The following is a 14,967-nucleotide window of genomic DNA, read 5'->3' as shown; positions in this document are numbered from 1 at the left end:
GGTTTCATCATATTCCTCAGAACAAATCCTGAAGATTAATTACACAGCTCAGATGCTTTCCAGCTTGTTTACAACCAATGAGCCAACTGGGCAGCAAGCAGAGAACACAGCACTCCTCCCTGATCCAGGTCTCTCCTGTCAGCACTGCTAAAAGGCAAGTGAACCTTTCTCAGAGGAGGCAGCTGAGTTACCTTGTGAGTGAGAGCAGCATACAGCAGGTAGCCAGCCTGGGTGTGAACGATTCCTTTGGGTTTCCCAGTGCTGCCTGAGGTGTACAGCATGAAGAGCACATCTTCACTGTCCATGCTCTCTGGTGGGCAGGTGGGATCTGCCTTGGTCATCTCCTGAGAAAGAAAACGTGGTAATGACAGAAAGACTGGTTCTATGGAGCCAAGCATCACTCCCTCTGTAAGCAAGGCAACAGCTTCCAGAGACAAGAGCCACCATTGCTGTTGCCCCTCACAAATGTCCATGGATATATCAGAGCTTAAATGGTCTCACCTGGTGGAAAGGTTCCTACCACAGCATCTAACATTTCCACCACTACCTCTGCTGGGCAGAGAAGTCAAGGAGAACTGGCCAGATAAAATAACATTTCTGGGGAAAAAATGGTAAGTCATAGCTGCTTACACTTCAAGCCTTTGCAAGCTGCTGGTAGAAATCCAAAATGTGACTGCAAAAACTTGACAGCAGCAGCAAGGTGGCTGGGTACTGCTTAGTACTTTCTTTTTCCTGTAAAAACTGCAGTGCTGCAGTTAAACTGTGTGTTCACCTCCCTTTCCTGGCCCCAGCAGTGGATGACTGTCCTGTCCATTTGATCCTCAAATTCTAATTTTTCTACCCAGAAGAAGAGTGCTTTACTCTCCTGCCTCTGTCACTCTCTTCATACTCCCCTGTTTGGCCAGCTGGGTGAGATCCTCTCCTCGCCCCACAGGAGGGAAGGATGCAATGCCCTGCTAGGTCAGAGCCTCTCTTGAGCTCTGTACTGTCCTGATGAATAATTCCTGCAAGAATTATTAGGTGGCCCCTTGGAGGAATTTCTTGGTTCTGCCTTTTTATGAGACTACACTGTAAACACAGTGTAGTTACAAGTGAACATTACCATCAGTAGGTCCAGTTGTTTAAAAGTGTCTGACAAACAAAGCTTAATAAAATAGGAAGAGTTCACAAAATGTAATTCTTAGCCTCTGAGTTACAGCACCGTTGCTTATATCAGGTATTTCTCATGACATTTCAGCACTGCCAGCTCAGGCTGACTTGTCAGTTTTTGAAACAAAGATGGAATCCTCATATGCTCCATTACAACATGAGCTTAAATTTTGCAGTAAGCCATTGCACAAGAGCTGGAAAGTACAGCTGCCTTAAAGATCAGCAAGGACAGCTAACACCAATAACTGTTTAATTCTTGTTTTGTTTCAGATCCCAAAACTGACAATGGGATGAGCTCAGCTCTCGGATCACTAAAGCACCTCAGGCTGTTTGCAGACCAAGGAAAACAATCAAAATGTCCTTTGTGGAGTGAGGAGCAAGACAAATTCTGAGTAAAGCTTGTCTTCTCTGTTTAACTTACACTAGTACTTCTTCCTATCTCATGTGACCAGCACAGGGACTCTTGAGCAATTATCTTGCCAGCAGATTAGCTTTTTCCAGGCATTATTAGCATGAGTAGTTCCTGTTTACTGCTGCCAGCAAACTGATAAAGCTACTTCTGCATTAGGCTGGAATCCCATGTGTGCCAGCTAAACACATAAAAACAACTGCTGTTTTCTTCCCCAGGAAGCACAGGCTCTAAATATTTCCAAGCCATCACTGTTCATGTCTGGATGAAGCTCTCTAGGAACTTCATTATTTCTGCACTGCTGCCTTTCAGCAGTGTCCAGTCTGAGTGCACATACAATCCCAAACACAGTGTCTGAAGGTGGTGAAATAACAACAGCCACGATGGTCTCCATGGCCTCTGGGTCTCAGGAATCACTCCTTAAATCTCAGCACTGTTTGTAAGACTTCTGAAATGGAGCAGCACAACCCCTGCCCATGCTGAGATAAACCAGACATAGATTGAGCTGCTTGGACTCACAGTCCTAGCAGACTGTAAATACAGGCAGTCCACCTGAGGATGAAGATCCAGATGCTGTAAGGAGCAGAACTCACGTCCCAAAAGCACTTATGGAGAGAAAGATTATCCTGGCCAACACTCAGACCTAAAAAGAGTTATCCAACAAGAACATACCTCTTCAAGGGGAATATCACGGTCGCCCATGTGGACTTTGTTATCTGTCCTCTGAGCCACAAACACATGTTGGATGCTCGGACAGCTCTTCACAGCTTCATCCACAGTTGCCTTCAGCTCTATGGTTCGGCCTCCCCTGACTCCCTGGTTGTATGTGATAACTGCTTTGCACCCAGCTAAAAAGAGAAAGAATCAGCAGACATGCCAGCCTGTCTTCCAGGCTAGCATGCACACCCAGCTTTCATTACTTTGGGGGTGAAGCACAGGACAACATGTGTGACAAACACTCAGAACTGCTCTCAGTCAAAACCAGTCAGTGTCACCGATGAAAACACTTTAAAACCTGAGACACACAGAGATTAAGGGTATTTGGGACCTCCACAGATTATCCAGTCCATCTCCCCCACCTCAAGGCAGGATCTGCTCCAGCTAAACCACTCCTGACAGCTATCCCCTCCATCCTCCTAAACACCCCAATGGCATCTACTCTACCCTCTCCCCAGCAGTCCATTCCAAAGCCTACCATGAATGTGAGGAAGTCTTTCCCAACATCCAGCCTCAGTGTCACTCACTGCAGCTTAATCATCCATCCCTGCCTTGCAAAGCTGACATGCAGAGCAGCTTCTTCCCAGCTCCCTGTGTGAGGGATAACTAAAACATGCACTTGCTCTCTGCAGATCAACCCCACTAAAAAGGAAAAAAAGAGCATGACCATTTCTGTGAAACTTATTCCCTTACACTAGCCACAAAGAAACTGATGTGACTGCTAGGACGTCAGCCACTGGCTATTTCCCTCTTCTGTTGCTATTTTTAGCATCACTTTTTACCTAATCACAATATACAAGTACTTTGGGGCTGAGAACAGCTCTGTCTGCTGGTAGAAGGGCTCACAGAGTAGGGGCAGGCTGCCAACAGTTCCAGTACCATACACAAATCACAGGATCCCAACTGAGAATGCAGAATTAGTTCTGTCCAAGAGTATCAAAGAAACACTGCAACTATACTGCAAAACAACAAATCAGGCCCTGTCCCTAAGCTCTGGTTTTCCTTCCAGTTTCACTGCTGCCAAGCAATAACCCAGAGTACAGTGAATGTTGAGCAATTTACTAAGTATTGTAAGGCCAGAGGACACTGCACTTGTCACTCAGGAAAAGGCTCCTCACTGCACTCTGCAGAGGAGAGTGAACTGCCCTGCTAGGCGAGAATGAACCAAGAAAACTCTTTCTGCCAAGAAAGCACAGGGCTGGGACATGCCTTGGAGCACTGAAACAGAGGTGTTTGTTCCCCAGGCTGCATCTACTCACAGTCCATGATTCTCCCAGCCAAGGACTCGGCGCTGAATCCAGCGAAGACCACGGTGTGAACAGCACCGATCCTGGCACAGGCCAGCATGGCTGCCACTGACAGGGGGGACACTGACATATAGATGGCCACCCTGTCCCCCTTCTGGATCCCATATTTCTTCAGGGTGTTGGCAAGGCGGCAAGTCAGATCCTGAAGTTCCCTGTGGCACAGAAGGAATGTTGTCATGTGACTGCACAACCCGATTTGCACGGGGCGAGCAAAGAGAAGATGAACTTGGGCAGAGTGAGGCTTCACGATCACCTCTGCACCTCATCTCAGCAGTACAGGGCATAAAGAAGGGTGGCCTGGGGCATGCTGGCAGCCAGGCTGCTCCTGCCATTGTGGAAAGGATAAGAAAGGGCAGAGTGGGGCTTGCTGCAGAAGGACAGGGGAGAGAGCTGCAGGCACTGTCCGGAGCTGCCAGGCTGTAATGTGGCCACAGCAGGCAGCAAGCCAGGTGCTGTCATGCTGCCTCCAGAAATCAGGGCTCATTTTAGTCACTCCTGATGCCTTTTTTACCTATGAGGTTCAGCCAGAAGCCACTGGGAACACAAGGGGCATAAACACAAGATGAAATGGAAGTGCTGTCCAAAGATTTGCCACACTGCTCAAGTCGGGCAACAGCTGGAAGTGCTCCACAACCAGGAGCTTCTCTTTAAATTGCAAGGGTAATAAACACGTTTGCATGCACAAGGAAAGAAAGGAGAACTCTGGAGGCACTTGTATGAGGGGCAGATTTTACAAGAGTCTCGTCAAAGCTGGGTCACCTGCAGAACACAAGTACTGCTGCCACCCTTGCACAGAGAAACTCAGGAACACCAAGAACAGGAACAAAGTCTCTTTTCATGGGACTCTGCCATGACATGATGACAATAATAAAAACATTCCTCTGAGGAGTGAAAAAGCACTTTATGGGCAAGGGCTTGCACATTCCCTGACTCTGATGCCTGCACAGGGGATAACACAATTGCAGGCACACCTGGGACCAAGATGCTGCCATGGACTGTATGCCTGTATGCCTGCAGTGGAAGGGCTTTGGGAACAAGGGATACTGTGCCAGGTGAGGAGTGGTCTCATGCCAAGGCAGGAGGTGCAGCACAGGGCGCTGACAAGGGGCAGCAGAGCACTCCTTCTGGTGCCAGTCATCAGCTCAGAGGAGCAGACTGGCAGAGTCTGCCAGGAAATGTCCTTTGGGTTCACAAACTCTGTGAGTACCGAAACCCAGAGAAGAGAGACCTCTCCTACTCTCCAGCAAGTTCATCATCAACCTGCCACCTGTGAACCCTTAGGGGTTCTAAGCTATACCACCAGGGACCAAGGAGGTGCACAGTCAGTCAGATTTATTATTTTGCTTTTACTGAGCTCATGAACTGAGTGACTCTGTGCAATAATGAATTCCCAGCCAACCACTGGTTTGGTGCCTTGTCCTAAAAAAGGCCACATTTTCTGGTCTGGAATTTATCTGATGCTGCATTAAAGAAAAATTTCAATGTGGATAAATAACAAAGAGGCAAAACAAAAGCTGCTCAACTACAAAGCACATGAAGGGAAACAAGCCCCAGAGAGACAGCTGTGAGAAAGTAAAATGAAACTACTTATCTGCAATGAAAAATACTCAAGTGCTTCCTGAGCTGCAGCCTCTTTCTCCTATACAGAAATGCCAGAGTATCTCTGGCTGAGGTTTGTTTTCTGAGCAACTGCATGATTCCTCTTGTTCCTTTTGCTTATTCAGGACTTGGTGACCGCAATGGCAGAAGCTCTCATTGTTTTTTTATGATTACCACAATTTGGCATTTGTTTAATGAGCATGTGTAGGGGAGGTAATAGACAACATGGATCAGTCTTTATCCATTTTGGAGGATCTATTTGCCTCTTCTTTGTATGCTGAAATGCTGGGATAGAAAGGCCTTGGAGGTCCCTCAGAGCTGCAGCACATGGAGGAATGGACACAAAGGTGAGGAAAAGGTGAAGCCAAGAACTCCAGCAAAGACATCCACGAGTCCCTGAGCATCGGGTATGTCTTTTGGCTCCTGTGGCAGCAAGTCAGGCTTGCTCTCCAGTTCAGGAAAGGGAGTTAGCAGGAATTCTGTGTCAGGAATCCTCCCCTTGACTCCTGCAAGCACATTTTGTTATCTAACAGGCAGGCAGCTGCTACAGGCAGGCAGCATGTTACACACGCTCAGTCCTCAACCCAGACACACCCGGGGAGGAACGAGCACTGTGCAGAGTCACTGCACCGAAACAAAGGGAGCAGGAGGAGACCACAGCCCCATCACCCTCCCCCTCTGCTACTACTGCCGAGCCTGGCATTGTAGCTCCTCCATCCCACAAGGTCAGAAGAGCCAGGAGCAACTGAAACCCTCAGACCCAGCAGTGCCCACCCCTGACACAGAGGCACTGGCATGGAATGCTGGCCAGAAGGTGTGTTGGTAGCATGGCACATCCACCTGCTGCATTCCCTAGGAGAATTCCCAGTGCAGCCACTCAGAGCAGGGCACTGCACCCAGCACAGGGAGGCAGGAATAACCACCAGAGAGGAACAAAGCCATGGGGCACACAGAGGGTCCTGAAGCCTCTGTGCAAGCAGGGCAGACAGCAGGAGGATCTCAGCAGAGCCACTGCAGGAGAAGGAAATGTGCTGCAAGCAAAGGGAAGTGCCCAGCCCCTTCTGACAGAAGCAGGCAAGAAACCACAGAGTCAGTTCATGAGGATCCCCTGCAAAAGCAAATTGTAAGAGCTGAGAGCAAATAAGAGAACAAATTGGGCAGGAAAACACTGCTCCAGTGGGTAAAGTGTCAGAGCAGAGAGGAGAAACGGGGAAGCAGCAACCAGAAGGGGAGCCCATTTGCTAAGGAGAAAGAGCAATAGATCCAGTCTGTGCATTTAGAACAAAGCAAGCCAGGAAGGTGGCAGAGGCATTAATGAACACAGACAAAGGACCAGAAAGAGACATGTGGACCTGCTGCTGAACAAACGTGGGTATCAGTGGTCACCAACAGAACCTATTTCTTTCTGTATTATTTAGGATTCGGGTAAGATTAGAGTGTTAATAATTAACTCTGGTGTCTCTCTCTATGAGGTGTGCTTCCATTTTGCCCATAGATAAGGTTTGAGCCTGTTGTCCCCCAGACTCATCACTCACTATGCAGCCATCTCCTCAGCTACCACAGCATCACTCCTAAGCACAAGACCTACAAGGCAGGCCCTCCAGCAGAGCCAGCATATCATTGCTCAGGCCAGTCCTTCTGTTTAATCTGACAGACAGCACTCCTCTCCCTGTCCTTACATCTCTGTTCAGGAACTGACAGACTGTATTTCTGCCAGATCCCTCCCCAGATACAGCTTCCAGAGCCCACTGCTCAGTGCAGTGTCTGGAATAACTTCTGTAAAACCCATCAGCACCACATGGCCCTTCTGTGACGCATTTCAGGGATGCTTTGCACAAACAGCCTTCCAGCCAGTCTGATGTTACCTTCTGCCACAGCAAGACAGCACACCGCTTTCTAAACAAAGGAAGCCACTTCCTGTTACATAAAAAAAAAAAAATTGCAGCAAGACTTTCTTTGAGAGGCAGCAACCCAACAGCTCCAGCCACCAATTCCACCTGCTTTTAAAAGGCACAGAACCTTTAAAAACCCAGGCTCAGCAATGCACTGGGGAATTTCTCTGCAAGGTTTCAAAGGCCCTGAGCCCTGACAACATCCACAGAGCAGGACAAAACACTCCTGGTCTGGTTGGACCCTTCTGACCATAAATTCAGCTGTCAGCTCACAGCACCACAGTGCTGCTAAGCCACTGCCCCACCTATGAGCTTGTGGTGGCTCAGCCTCTGGAGAGCCAGAGAGTCTCTTGATAACTGATTTGCATGACCTGTACCTGCTGACTGCAGCCACCAAAGCCCAAGAGGTTTGTATTTCCTGTTGTTACAAAGCAGTAAAAAAATCAAGTCTCTTGCCTTCTCATTCAAAACCAGAGATGATTTGAAACTCATCTAAATTTCTACTTGATAGAAATGAAATCCACAGGGAAGAAAAAGCAAAAAAATTGCCAGTGAACATTTTTTTTTTTCCTGAAAGGCTGAGTTGCATCAGCTAGAGAGACAAGACAAAAGCCAGCAGTGAAAAAGATCATCACAACTGAGCTTGTAAGGGCAGCCATCATCTCCTGGTGCAAAAGTGAAATGTTTCACCCATGGCTTTGGGTATCTTTGCCCACCAGCAGATGTTTGGATTCCCTCCCTAGCACTCAGCACTTGAACTCTGCTGCACAAACACAACCCACCTTGGTGACAAGTGTGCACAGGGATGTGGGCTCACTGACAGCACAGTGGAGGCAAATTGAGGCTTTTATTTCTGCCAAGGACGAGCTAGCTGGAACAGCACTTTCCAGTGCAGCTGTGTTTCCTGCCAGTGCACGGAGGACATCCCACTGATGAAGGTTTTTCCCTTCCTCAGGGAGGAGAAAGCCTGTTCCAGCCCTTTTCCTGCACATCCATCTTCTTCCCTTGCAGGCTGTGATGGGAACAAGGCCAGCACTCAGCTGTTTTCTTGTCCATGACAACTCCCCAGAGGAGAAGGCAGAGGACCAGGCCAGCAGCTGCAGCTTTCCTTGTGCTGCCCAGGGCTTATCTGTGAGGAGAAGCAGCTCACAGCAGAGCAGCAAGCTTTGCAAAGCAGATAATGAGAAAATGGGTGCCTTGCAGTATGCTGCACACAAACCCTGGACAGCTCTCTCCCAGCTGAATCCATGACCTTACTCAAAGCTGGTCCATAAGGCAGTGCCCAAATTAAAGTCTTTGTTTTCCTAGAGTGCTAAGTCCTTACTCTGAGGCTGCTGAGCCATTAACAGGGCATCCAGAGGAATGGTCATCTCTCTTCAGCCAAGACATGTCCAGCATCCCTTTCATTCCCCCTTTATGCTGAGGCTGATGTGCTACCAAGGCTCACCAAGGACTACCAGAATCCCAGCTCCTGGGCCACCTCCTTCTCTGATAGGCTTTCCCTCAAAAAATTTCCAGCTCAAGGAAGGCACTACTGCAAAAGGTTATCAACTGAGCACTGTCTCAAAGGGAAGTCAATGCCAACACACTGTGGGAAAAGCTTCCTGACCCATTCAGAACCTGTAAAAATGCAGCCCAAAGATGACAGGAGAGGCAAAATACCCAGAGTATTGCTGTTTTCAACAAAGCTATTCCTGCCTTAATGAGATAAGCAGAGAACCAAGTGGCCTGTTTTACCACGTGGTAGGACCAAAGTCTCTTGAGAAGCTCAATGCAGTCACACCTGAGCCAGAGTATCAGGCAGAAACAGAAACATGGCTCTCAAATACAGGCAGAAGTTTGAAAATAGGGATTGCCAATACATCTTTCTTCTTTCTGGTAGCAGTTACTGTGTCTCTGTAAGGCTGCACAAAGAAGGGTTCAGTTTTCAGAGATGGGTTACTTGTCTTCATGTCACAGCAATCACAATTCCACAGGTTGAAAATAAACCTTCTTCCAAATGCCCAATTTGGGCATGGCCAGGGGAAAAAAACCAGTCCTGTTGCTGTTCAGAAAAGCTGTCCCTTATCTCCAGAGATTGCAGATAAGATGTTTGAGTGTCTGCAGCAGCTCAGTACATTTCAAGTAGTAGCCTAAGGGGGAGGTTAGAGTTGCCTTGAATGAGGCTGTGCTGTCTGTTGGGCTGCTTCTCTTATCAGGTTGATCTGAGCACAATTGTCACCTCTTTCCTACCCCTGGTGTTCATGCCTGAGGCATAAAGAGAGAGGTAAAAGTGCACAAACCTGGGAGAAAAACATACCATACATAAACTCCGGGAGAAACCTTAGGCTCCATCTCCATGTTTACCAGCAGAATGGCAAAATGCAAAAGCACTTAGCCAAGCTACCCAGCTCATTACAACATATTTATTACAGAACAGGCCTAAGCACCCTGCCAAACAACAATACCAAGATTAAAGCCAATGCACTCCTCTCACAGATTTAGATCAGACAGTGTTTATTCCTGTTGCATGGAGCACCAACCTCTCAAAGTTATTTTTACACCCACTCCTCCCTGCTGACCACTTTCCTCACTTGAATGAATAATGTTTCCAGGAGCTTTCATAAATTTTGAAGATTCATCAGACCACTAGAACATATTCAGACCCAAGGACCTCTAGGAATCCCAACAAGTTCCAGAAAACATTCTGTAAAGGTCTGATGCCAGGGACATTCCTCATCTCCTCTACCTTCTGATCTAGCAGAACAAACATCTGGCTCCCTGAGATTCAGCAGCTCAAACATTTGGCTCCCTAAAACATGCACTGAGGAATGTACAAGTCTGGGAAACATTTAAATCTCACTAGAGATGATGTAAAAGGCAGCACTGTCTCCTAAATGAGAGCACATAGCAAGGAGAAGAGAAATATTCTTAAACTTGCCATGTTCTAACAAACCCTGCAATCTATAGCATCAATTACAAGTCAGTGTCACTCAGAGCAGCCTCAAGGTTGCTCTAAACAGCACTGAGGATGGGAAAGAGAAACATGGAGAGCTTAAAATCCCCTCCAGCCAGGGCTCAGTATCAAGCTGTTGACCACCAACTCAAGATGTTTGCACCAAGACGTTTTCTGCTCTGAGAAACCAGAAGCTACTCACAGAAGTTTTCCCATGTGTATCTCCAGCAAGCAAAAAGAAAACTGTCAGATGAAAAAATCCCATTTCCTGTGTCCCCCACACTGCCAGGCATAGTGAGAGGGTGCCATACCTGTATGTGACATGCACTGCAGTGCCAGGTTCATCTCTCTCCCAAATCAAAGCCACTCTGTTTGGAGACTTTTCGACGTGCTGATCCAAGCAATTTACTGTAAAAAAACCCAAAGCTTTAAACAAAGCCTGAACATATGAAAGGTGCTTTGCAAACCTAGCTGGGTCAAGTGCAACAGCAAGCAAGTGCAAGATGAAACATCAGGTTTTGGGTTGTTAGACACACACTAATGTATAACAGAGGAACTGAGAGCATTTGCAGCTCCAGTAAAGCTATGCAACAAATTCTACACTTAACTGGCACAGTGGCCTTAGAGATGGATACCCATGAGAGACCATGGCAAATCCAGACATGGCCTGAATTCATGGCTCAATTCAGCCATTTAGCTCCACTGGCTAAACTTAAGCCAGCCCAAATCCTTCCCCTGCTCCCAGCAGCACCAAGGCAAGACACCCTTTTGATGTTTTTGCTCCCCAGAACAGCATTTCACTACAGAGCTCGGACAGTCTTCCCCAGCTGGCTTATTTAGCACTGCACCATTTGGATTTTCTAATTAAAGCTCATGTGAAACATTCTTGTTCCAGGGTATAACAAAGAGCAGAACCTCAGCTAACTGAAACTGTCTAAAACTGTAGGATCTATGGTAAACTCAAAGTTCAAACATCTACAAAGTTTCAGACCCGTGGGAAAGATTAACGTGTCTCAGGCTGTGTATTCCACCTCCTAAAATTTAAAGGTATAAAATTCCCTTTTAAAGGTGCATCTCTCCCCCTCAACAACTTGAAATGGAGGACTTAGGGAGAGCACCCTGAAGAAATGTATAGAATCCACAAAAGAAACCTGCCTGCATGTCCAGTAGCAACTTGCCTGATAGTTAAAGAACATCCTTGTTAAATATTAATTCCAAGCCTGTATGACACTCACTTATTGCATTGTAATCTTTCAAAGGCAGTTACTTTATTTCAACTGGCAACCAGTCACGGACACTGCTGTATAACTCAGAGAAAATCTTTTTAAAAATTGCTGGATTTCAGATCATATTTCCTGGAAATATTAATACTGATGGGAAAGGATTTCATTTTTCCAGATAAATTTTAAAAAGCTGTGTGCTGTAGTAGCTTTGGCTCCTCTGTGCTCACACCATCACACCACCACACGGGGTGGGAATGAGCCCCTAAAGGTGCACAGAGAAAGAAATTCCTCCGAATTTAACACATTTCATTGCAAGACAAAGTGTTAGTCTCAAAAATTTGAAAAAGCATTCTTCAGCTGTTTAAAGTCTTTTATTATTAATGCAAAACCCAGCAGCAGGACTATAAAAAAAACACAAAGCCATTTCTTAAGCCATCCTAATATGATACAAGAGGACAAGGGCTCTAGTGGGGAATTTTTTAAGCAGCTATTCACTGGTTTCCTCTGCCTGTGTCCATTGCTGTGGCAACAACAAGCAGCAACTCCCACCTCCAAGCTCCTCACAGCTACAGCCTCACATAAAGTGCCACGCTACACTGCATCACAAAATGGCATTCATTGCCCAAACAACTTTTCTTACTCATGAGCAGCCACACCAGCCTTCAGAGGGAATTTCTGCTGCAGAAAGGCCTGGCTGAGCCAAGTGGGAGATTTAGCCCTGTGTTCAGTAAGAACCAGCAGGTGAACCAGAGCCAAGTGCTATTATTTCCTTCCTGATCTTAGGCTTACATGAGCCTTTTGCCCACTTCACAAAATAGAATTTAGTGACCTTCCCCTTACTACTACACCCTAGTGGTTTCTCCATACATTTTCTTGCTTCCTTGACTGCTCAGAAACAATTAATCTCAGTAAGACAAGCTCCTGAGAATGTGTCCAGGTGGGAAATGCAGTAGTTTGCCAGGTTATTCTCCTGGTCAGGACTTACAGGGCAAGAAATCCAGAAGCCCTGAAGCTCACAGGTCCCCAAAATGCTTCTGCAAGGGCCCCCAAGCAAAGAGCATCAGATGACTCAATTGCTCATGGTTCAGCTGTGCTGGGAGACGTGTACACAGGATGTTCTGGATCAGGGACCTGAACTGTTGCCATGTTTCTGCACAGACAGTGTTCAAATCAGGAGGTGAAAGGACAAAATCAGAGTCTCCTAACAGAAAAGCAGCCACTTGGCTGTGGCAAACTACTGAAAAAATCCCACTTCCTGTGCCCCCCACACTGCCTTCATCACGCTTGAAAACAAAACCAGCAACAGCAAACCTGTTTAATTCTGTGTATCTGTTTCAAAGGCCAAAGATTTCCTTCTATGTATGCAATAAAAACCTAAGTGGCATTTTCTCTCTGCTGAGGAACCAGACGTAAGGCCAAGCAATATCTGGATATCAAAGATCTGACACGGGATCCAGAAGAAAGTGTTGATCCCACTCTACAGAGGAAAGAAATAGATCCCTGATAGGCTGTGCTCAGACAAGATCTTCCTTTCAACAGGAATTAATGCCAACAAAACTCTGGCTGAAATCCTCTGATTGCTGGGTGCTGGGCACAGGGCTGTACACACATCTCCATAAGCTTGGGATCCACTGCTGGCATCATCCCCTGGGAGGAGACACTCTTATGCTCTCTGGAAGACCTGAGGAGGGTTTTCTCTTTTGGCTGTCAAAAAAAGTGGCCAGAGACTTTACAGTTACTGCACTACTGAACCAGTGCCCTCCCTGAGGAGCAGGAAATGAAGGTCAGAAATGTTCATCCCTGTTAAAAGACATCACCACTGCGTGGTACCCTGGATGGGGCTGGGGCTCACTCCCAGCGGATGAAGCACAGGAGAACACAAGAGCCTTCAGGGCAAGACATGGCACGGACAAAACTCAGAGGGAGTCAGGGCAGCCACGGCAAATTTTACTCGTTTCATGTTGAGTGGTGAAATTGGAGGAAAATTCCAAGATCCTCGTTTCAAAGAAAAAAAAAAAAATCCCTGCAGCTTCTGCCATAAAAGCCTGGGACCGTTCCCCACCTGTGGATCATCCTGAGCCACCACGGGCAGCACCCGGCAGAGCCCAAACTGGGCATCCCATCCCGGGGCCGATCTCCGCAGGTCGAAGAGCGTCCGCCCGCGAAGCAGCGCCCGGGCAAGAGGCTTAGCCAGAGTTACCCCGGCTTCGGATTTTCTCCCCGCTTCCAGCATTTCGCAATTCCTGGCTTGTTTCCTCCCAGCGCCGCCCAACCGAAATCCTCGTTTTCACCCCCAAAAAAGGGGGATAGCGAAACTTCTCCCCGCGGGACGCCTCCCGTCCAGCCCGGCGGCCCCGCCGGGGCGCGGGGGATGCGCGGCCGGGACCCCTTACCCGAGACGTTGAGGCGGCCGCCGAGGAACCAGCGGGCGGACCCAGCGGTCTCGCCGGGCTGGCAGGCCGTGTGGAAGGGACTGTCCCAGCGCAGCCACCCCCGCGCCACGTCCGCCCAGAACGCGGCGGGGTCGCGGGCCGCCCGCTCCTGCCAGGCCCGGTACCCGCCGGGCGGCAGCGCCCCGGGGGCCCCCGCCGGGCTGCAGCAGCTCCGGGCCGCCACCGGGACCCGGCCCGGGGGGCGCGGGCGGCTGAGGGCGCGCAGAGTCCGCGCTCGGGCGGCCGCCAGAGCCATGGGGACACAGCCCGGCGCCGCTGTCCCCGCCGCGCCCGCCCGGACCGGGAGGGCAAGAGGGAGCGACCGAGCGAGCGAAACAAGAGAGAGAGAGACCGCCTGAGGGGAGGGGCTGCCCCGGCGGGGCGGCTCCGGGAGCGCCGCACCCCGCACACCCCCCCCCCCCGGGAGCACCCTGCGCCCGAGGACACCCCGCACCCAGGGACACCCCGCACCCGGGAGCACCCCGCATCCAGGGACACCCCGCACCTGGGAGCACCCCGCATCCAGGGACACCCCGCACCCAGGGACACCCCGCACCCAGGGACACCCCGCACCTGGGAGCACCCCGCATCCAGGGACACCCCGCACCCAGGGACACCCCGCACCTGGGAGCACCGCATCCAGGGACACCTCGCACCCTTGGGAGCACCGCATCCAGGGACACCCCGCACCCTTGGGAGCACCCCGCGCCCAGGGACACCCTCCACCCAGGAGTACCCTGCGCCCAGGGACACCCCGCACCCAGGGAACATCCCGCACCCCCGGGAGCACCGTGCTCCCCTGGGAGCACCCCGAGAGATACGCCTACACCCGGAGAGAGAGATCCAGCACTTTTTCCCGTGGGAATATCACCTGCACGGATGTGCGGGCAGGGGTGCGCCCCTGTTCACATCCTCACCGCCACAACAGGGGTGCCCAGGTACAGCCAGGCACTTTAACATGAAAAGCAGCTCTCGGCACACACACGCTGTCGCTGTCGTATCTACCGGACATTGAGCACAAAGTGAGCACGGCCAGTGGCACTGTCCTCATGCACAGACAGTATTTGTGCTCCTGGGTAGGTGGCAAACACATTGTGCCCTCGTACACCACCAAACACACAGCGGTCCTAACCTTGTCCCCTCTGCTCAAAATGGGGTGGGTGTCTCTAAGCGGGGTACACATCCTTTTTTTACTTAGCAGCCCTGCCAGCACCATCATTACCATAACGTGGAATCCCTGGCTTTGGTATCACACTTCTTCCTCCATATTAATCTAGGGACCAGATTTCACCCTGACTTCATGG

At 49.3% G+C, this 14,967-nt stretch overlaps 1 protein-coding gene across 2 annotated transcripts in view; it reads right to left on the bottom strand.

The window, feature by feature from the left end:
- Positions 1-13,934, bottom strand: part of ACSS1 (acyl-CoA synthetase short chain family member 1) — a 31,415-nt gene extending 17,481 nt beyond the window's left edge. For both annotated transcript variants that reach the window (XM_059840782.1, XM_059840783.1), the window contains exons 1-5: positions 13,625-13,934; positions 10,320-10,416; positions 3,535-3,734; positions 2,231-2,406; positions 192-344 (exon numbers count right to left, since the gene is read on the bottom strand). In XM_059840782.1, the coding sequence (XP_059696765.1) occupies positions 192-344; positions 2,231-2,406; positions 3,535-3,734; positions 10,320-10,416; positions 13,625-13,919 (921 nt within the window). In that variant the 5' untranslated portion in view covers positions 13,920-13,934. The remainder of the gene's footprint in view (positions 1-191; positions 345-2,230; positions 2,407-3,534; positions 3,735-10,319; positions 10,417-13,624) is intronic.
- Between the last annotated feature and the right edge of the window lie 1,033 nt (positions 13,935-14,967).

This window comes from Haemorhous mexicanus, chromosome 3, assembly GCF_027477595.1.
Source record: "Haemorhous mexicanus isolate bHaeMex1 chromosome 3, bHaeMex1.pri, whole genome shotgun sequence".
Classification (NCBI taxonomy): Eukaryota; Metazoa; Chordata; class Aves; order Passeriformes; family Fringillidae; genus Haemorhous; species Haemorhous mexicanus.
The sequence above is the reverse complement of the archived record's forward strand: the minus strand, read 5'-3'. Positions and strand labels throughout refer to the sequence as shown.